General features: G+C 34.2%; 1 protein-coding gene across 3 annotated transcripts in view; it reads left to right on the plus strand.

Moving 5' to 3' along the window:
- The window catches only part of LOC135205500 (coactosin-like protein), a 94,810-nt gene that overhangs the window by 85,765 nt on the left and 1,299 nt on the right, over positions 1-7,746 (plus strand). For all 3 annotated transcript variants that reach the window (XM_064236226.1, XM_064236224.1, XM_064236225.1), the window contains exons 2-4: positions 27-109; positions 5,629-5,746; positions 7,224-7,346. In XM_064236226.1, the coding sequence (XP_064092296.1) occupies positions 30-109; positions 5,629-5,746; positions 7,224-7,346 (321 nt within the window). In that variant the 5' untranslated portion in view covers positions 27-29. The remainder of the gene's footprint in view (positions 1-26; positions 110-5,628; positions 5,747-7,223; positions 7,347-7,746) is intronic.

A 7,746-nucleotide genomic window follows, 5' to 3' on the forward strand; every position in this document is an offset into this window, starting at 1 on the left:
CAACTATTGTCCTCTTTCTCTTTCAGGTTATGGCAATGACTTCCATCGACAAAGAAGGTATAAGGAGCGCCTACACTGAAGTCAGGGATGACAAGACTGATTGTAACTGGTGAGTAAAGGGAGCCGTTTCAAGGCAAATCCCGCCTTTTACTACTACTACTACCGAGAGAGAGAGAGAGAGAGAGAGAGAGAGAGAGAGAAACGTTACGCAACTCATTTACAATCATCCTTTGTCTTTGACAAAGGGAATTAAGTTGAGAAAGGAGGTTTAGTGAACGCAGTCACTTATGGGGATAAAGAGGTATGGTAATGTACGGTGATGGTAAACGGTTTTATTGTGGTTTATGGTGAATATTGTGAGGATTTTGAATAATGCGGATGAAGTTACAACCTTTTCTTGAGTGTCAGACTTAGCATATCGTTAAAATTAATTAAAATCCTTAGGCTTGACGAGTTAAACTTTGAAAACTTTTTAAAGATAGTTATAAATTGAAATCTGTTAATAATTTCCTGTACTTTTTTAAAAATTACATAAATAGTTTGTTTAATATTTAATAACAGGAAGTAATGTATGGAAATCTGTTATTGGAACCTTACATACATTTTTTTTTACATTGTATGGATATTTTTTGTACTAAACATTAAACATGCATCGACTTTTGTCAAAACTCGGCCATATTTTGCTAAAATGGCTACTTGAAATGGTGACGTGGCCATTAGCGAGAAAATGTTGACGCTTCAAGTTGCAAATTGAAGAGTCATGCGGCATGACATTTCTTTAATCTCTCTCTCTCTCTCTCTCTCTCTCTCTCCCTCGAATGTTCGTTGGTATTTAATATTGGCGACTGTTGGTATAAGCCTTTTGAGTGAAAGTAATGAATAGAATATTAAAGTAAAGGTAAAAGAGAAAGTAAAGAATTATTTTTTAAGCGAGATACAGTCTTATTTTATAATCCCCATTAGTTATTTTTCTCCAAGAGATTGTATTTTGCACAAAAAAAGTTGGGGAAATTCAAGAAACTTGAAATTTTCAAAACCTTTCTAGAAATTTTTAATTTTCTAATACATTTTCTAGAAAACTTGAAATTTTCATATACATCTATTTTGAAAACTTGACATTTTCAGGTACATTTTCTGGAAAATTAAAATTTTCTAATACATTTTCTAGAAAACTTGAAATTTTCAGATACATTTTCTAGAAAAATTGAAATTTTCTTATACATTTTCTAGAAAACTTTAAATTTTCAGACATTTTCTGGAAAACTTTGAATTTTCAGATACATTTATAGAAAACTTGGAATTTCCCATATACTGTCTAGAAAACTTGAAATTTTCTTATACATTTTCTAGAAAACTTGAAAATTTCAGGTATAATTTCTATAAAACTTGAAATTTTCAGATACATTTTTTTTTTAGAAAACTTGAAATTTTCAGGTACATTTTCTAGAAAACTTGGAATTTTCATATAGATTTCCTCGAAAACTTGATATGTTCAAATTAATTTTCTAGAAAACTTGAAATTTTCTTATACATTTTCTAGAAAACTTTAAATTTTCAGGTACATTTTCTAGAAAACTTGGAATTTTCATATACATTTTCTAGAAAACTTGATATGTTCAAATTGATATTCAAGAAAACTTGAAATTTTCAAATACATTTTCTAGAAAACTTGAAATTTTCAAATACATTTTCAAGAAAACTTGAAATTTTCAAATACATTTTCTAGAAAACTTGAAATTTTCAAATACATTTTCTAGAAAATCTTAAATCTTCAAATACATTTTCTAGAAAATGTTAATTTTTTATACATTTTCTAGAAAACTTGAAGTTTTCATATGTATTCTCAAGACAACTTTATATTTTCAAAAAGATTTTCTAGAAGACTTGAAATTTTTAAATATCTCTAGAAAACCCGAAATTTTCAAATACAATTTACAGAAAATTTTAAATTTCTGATAAATTTTCTAGAAAACTTGAAATTTTCACATACATTTTCTAGAAAACTTGGAATTTTCATTTACATTTTCTAGAAAACTTGAAATGCTCACATTTATTTTATAGAAAATTTTAATTTCTTACACATTTTCTAGAAGACTTGAAATTTTCAAATACATTTTTAAAGGAAATTTTAAATTTTCTGATACATTATCTAGAAAACTTGAAAATTTAAAATACATTTTCAATGAGACAAGAAATTCTAATACATTTTCCAGAAAACTTAAAATTTTCAAATACATTTTCTTGGAATGTTTGATTTTTGTCTCAAACTCATAAACCACCATCCGATCTTGCAGAGTGACCAATTTGCGCACGTACCATGAGCAGTAATGCATGGAGTCAGTCGTTAATTAATTCATTTGTTTAAATTAAGTATCAGTGATTGTAACGCTGGTAAAGGGTTAAGTTATCATAAAATCGGTTGCTTGAATCAGTCTTATTTATTTATATTGTTTTTATTTATAACCACGTTGTTAAATATCCGTTTTGTTTGTCATTTCGTTATATTTTGGGCCCGTTTACTACATACGTACAATATCTCCGTTATGACGTCATCAAGGTTTCTTCGAAATCGATTCCCTGTTATGACAAAGTTTATCAGGACACGTCCAGAGGTTGGGGGGCTGCGTTTATCAGGGGAGTGACATGGACACGTTTGTAAGCTGACAACAGAATTGACTTTCGACCGACCGTCCATACGAAAAGCTTTGACACTCTCTCTCTCTCTCTCTCTCTCTCGCCAATGTCACATGTGAAAAGTAAATGCTTGTGAAAACAAAAAGGGAGAGAAAGGTGAAAGCATCGGAAGACTTTCTCTGCGATTCTTGTTTACAAATGGTAAGCATTACGCGTGTCAACCGTTTATGGTATTGCTTGGGGTTTCTCCTTACTTAGTAGCACTCAGAGCTCGAACTGCATTCCAGTGAACAAACTGTCTTTTAAATTATTTTTCTAAGAACTTCATAGAGTAATGGTTACTATGCTCCACTTACATTTGTGAACTCCTATTCTGTTTGATGGATATGGTGTCCTATTTTTTTTTCTTCTTTTCACCTCTGCAGATATTATCATATATTCCAGTGCATGAATCTACACACACAGTTTGTGTGTGTATTAATAAAGAATATTTAACATTGAATTTTAATTGAAATAATTTTCTCAGAAAACAAATAAATAGTGTCTGCACAGATACCCTTCACCTATGTGTACTGTAAGTACATTATCTCATTTTTGTTAGTCTGACCTCATGTTTGTTAGAACTTGGACATTGTTTGCAATGGTGACCTAGGTTGTGTTATGAAGTCTTTGCAATGGAGGACGTATACTACTACCATGTTCGCCGTGGAATCTGAAAAATAGAGATAAATGCAGTTTCCTTATTTACATTTCTTAGCATTTACCTTTCTTATGACCAGATGACAGAGGTAGTTTTTCTTTTAAAGTCAGAAACTAACTCAGATAAAATCTTTATGAAATTATGAGACTAAACATTATCCAACTACATCGGTGTGAATCATATAATCATGCACAGTCGCGAATTGTATTGTTGATACAGCTGTCACCGAACCAGTCCAAATTTGTGCATTGTTGATACAGCTGTGATTGACCCCAATACATCTGCAAAGAAACTCCTTACTACCAAAATGGCTTATAATCATTTTAATGTACGCTACGTAACTCATTCGCTGCGGGGCACCAGCTCTGACGCAACAGTGGTTAATTGTCTCCGTAATAATTTAGTTCGCTTATCAACGTTAGCAAGATTAGCCGATGACTGATAGGGCGTGCTGTTAATAACTGTGGTGCAGGTTGTGATAGCAATACACTCCTTTCTGATATCGATCGAGGAGTATGATGATCATGATGATGATGTCGGTCATGGTCGTGTGAAGGCGATGTGAATGCTGCTGCTGCTGCTGTTGGCTGCTGCCTAAATGTCTGCGTGGGATGTCAGCCTCAAGTCGCCGAACTCGATGAAGATGACTTACAGAACTCTCCTTTCCTTTGTTTATTCCAGCCTGTTCTCAATTAATTCAGCCGATTAGATGCTTAAATTTGCCTTCAGGCGTCCTTCCACAAATTGCAGACAAATAAAACTAGGAAAAAAAAAACTAATTCACCCCTAATCTCGTAGTCCAAACGAGCGACAGGTGTGTCCAGGTGACCCATTAGACGATCCCTCTATCCGAGATTACTGCATATTTTTGTAACCTTTTTATTTTTTGCGTGTCAGACGGGTCGGGCTGATTACCACCGGCGAGAAAAAAGCGAAAATGACACACAGATGTTTAGAGAGGGGCTGTGATCCTCCGCGGTTTTGACCAGTGACTCATCGTCATCATGCCGTACTGGGTGGAGCCTTGTATCATCATCCCCAGACGATGTGGGGACTGGGGAGGGGGGGATTGATAGTAGGAGGGGGATGATTCTTGGTGTGTTGAAGGGGCCAGGGGAAGGGGAGTCATGCCAGAGGAAGGATATAGGACGATGGTGCATAATAATTGAATTTTTTTGTTTGGCGAATGGCTGACGAGAAAGGAGTGGAAGAGAAAACGGCTCCTCTTGTGAAGTTCATGAGTTTAGTATATTCAGGCGTCATAGAGCTTTCGAATCAACCAGGATCAGTGCTGCCATTATATTAAATAAATAAAACACATCTATACATTTGGTCAAGTACTATTAGTATAGGCATAAATAATAAAACAGAAAACAAATACAACGCGAAAATACGAACTTGAGAGAAGAAAATGTTTGGAAAACATCTGTGGAATTCTTTCGAAGTTAAACCTAAACTTTCATTACCTCGTTTTACAGTCTGTACCTGCAATTACCTTGCAAAGCATTCTCTTGCCTTTCGATACAACTAGGTTAGAGAAACCTTCGGCGTGCCATATGCAGAAGGCATGTAGTATTCGCTGAAGGGCCTACGAAATTTAAATGAATTGGCTGTTTTCGTCTAGATGTGCCGGCAGATTCTGGAAGGTGATGTTGCTTCGAGATTTCTCTTCAATCTTAGTTTTGATTTAAACGCTTTTTATATAAATAACAAACTGCAATCTAAAAACAAGAGGAGAACTTTTCCAAGATTTGAAAAAAAAAAGAAAATGTCACTGAACTAGTCATCGTGAACAACAAATTTATATTATACAGTAGTTATATGTTATATTGACGATGGTGATTAAAACTTGAATATACTTATCTCCACCTATTTAAAATTCCCAGGGGCAGATGTAGAAAGACACTTGTATAAGTAAGTTAAGTAAAATAGTTTATATGCATATGTTGGCATTCATATTTTTCTCTCTCACTGATCTTCGTCTTCTTCCTCTTCTTTTGTGTCTGGTCATAACTGGCCATTCGTACTCTCAGGAGTGGAGGGAGAGTGCCAAATGTAGAAAATGCTGTTAGTACCGCAAAGAGAAACTTTTCTCCCACCTGTTCTTTAGTTTTCACATATCTCTTATTACTGTGAAAATGTACCTTTGTATCCAAACTGTCACTTCTTGCAGACAATGAAAGTCGAGTCTTCCACTAAACAAAAGTATTATTGTTCGGAAATGATCACCATTTTGGTACATGTACTAAGCATAAGGTATGGTACAAAATGTCCTAAGTCTTGTTATCCTCCAGGGCCGTTTTCAAATACGACGGGAGTCAGGTGATGGTAGCAGCCAAGGGACAGACCTTCGACGATTTCAAGTCGCAGTTCGGAGATGATGAGCGCGCTTTTGCCTACATTCGTCTTCAGGTAAGTTTCGGTGAAGTTTACACTTAACCTTATCACTTTAAGGACTTTTAAAAAATTTCCCGTGTTTTAATGTCTGCTATGAATGTTTTTCGCAGTATTACATTTTTTCTTGAATACCAACCAGCCCCATTGTAATGAACGGTAAAACATTAACAGAAGACGGTACCAATTTTATTAGTGCTTTTGTCCATTCAGACTTTAATATTTTATATTATCTATCTTCCACATTATTCCAATTACATTTTATTATCCACTCCAGTTTAAATTCAGCTTGCCTCAAATTCGTCATGGAGAAATCATTCAGTTAAAAATACTAAAACTGATTTTAAACATTCAAATCTCAAAGCTTTGTTGGCTTTATTCATCTCTTTCTTAGAGTGCTATAATCTCATCTTTGAGGATATTCAACTTTGTCTCCACAGGATGGGATTAGAAGGTGTGCTCTTTCCTGCACATTATTATTTTTCATCAGATATTCACTTTATAAATTGTATGAAGTTGGAGTCACTGTTGAAATTTGCTTATAGGATCCATACACTTGTAGGCATGAAATGAATTGCAGATGCACATAAAATAGGTAAAGAAGCAGTTACCACTTATTCCAGTAAATGAATTAATATAAATTATGCTCACAATGGGTTTTTACATTCTGTTTCAGAAAGAACTTCAAAATTAAATTATTTTTTTCTTACCTCTGGATAGTCACATTTCGAGTTTAGCCTTCAATGCAGGAACAGTAAAACAGAGCAGCGTCTTGGACCAAATCCTTTGAAGAAATTTTATCAGAATTCTACTTATTCAGTTTTTGTGGTTATCAAGTTCTGGAAAGGTTGAAAATTACTGAAAAAGGTATTCTTGCTCTTATTTGCCTGTGTGACCATCACCAGCTTATCCGTGTGACAAAAAGTTTAAAATACATGTTATGTTGCAGTATGGATAATTTGAATAATTATAAATTATCTTAATTTGCTGAAATTATGGTATTAAGTTATGACAAATGAAGGGTATATTTCTCTAACAAAGGATTTGCATTTCACACATCACACATTCTGCTTTTCACCTATTCAGCTTATAACAAGACGTTTCAAAAATACTTTAATTTACCTTAAAGTTACCGAGGGTCATCCTTGGAATCCTATGGAAGTTCCAGGAATCACCAGATTACATAATAATGAGAATAATGAAGCTACTATTTATGCAGAATAATATCAATAGGAAACATGTAGTACATACATGTAACTGTACACAAGATGATCATGTGCATTTTTATGCATCAGTGAACAAAAACATTGTTGAGCTTTACAAAGAAAGGAGTGATGATATTAAATGAATGTTAGTATGAATTTTTTACTTAGATGAAATATTGCATTGAATCTCAACACAAACACCTTCACTGAATGTAATGTTTAAAGTAAAATGCCAATGTGTTAACCACTCTGCTATTCTGTTGTCGTCTCAATTTGGTTATCTTTCACAGACAGGAGATGAGATGAGCAAACGATCAAAGTTCCTCATGGTGACGTGGGTTGGAACTGGTGTGTCTCCTATTAAGAAGGCTAAAATGTCCACGGATAAGGCCCTGGTCAAGGAAATTTTGGCGGTAAGTTTGGCACAAGTGCCACTGAATTTCTTGTTGATGTCATCCTCCAATAAAATAAATGTTGCAGCTGGTAGACTTTGTTTTTTTGAAAATTTAGTATGATGGTAAATGGTAACTCTTAAAAGTGGCAGCTTCTATGAATGATTAATAACAACACCTGTGGTTTATCAGAGGTGAGGAATGGCAAGTCACATATCTGATTACTACTGCATCATGTGGACTTAGACACAATGGGTTCGAATGAGCATTACTATTAGTAGCTGGGAAGGGTGTTTTAGCTTGTAGATTAGTTGACAGTACATATTCCTTACTTGGAGAATTTCTCAACTTTTTAAGAATAGTTGGTTGGACATATGAATTTCATGAATTTCATATATGAAGCCTGGGCACTAGAACCATG

Source organism: Macrobrachium nipponense, chromosome 24 (genome assembly GCF_015104395.2).
Source record: "Macrobrachium nipponense isolate FS-2020 chromosome 24, ASM1510439v2, whole genome shotgun sequence".
In the NCBI taxonomy this organism is placed as follows: domain Eukaryota; kingdom Metazoa; phylum Arthropoda; class Malacostraca; order Decapoda; family Palaemonidae; genus Macrobrachium; species Macrobrachium nipponense.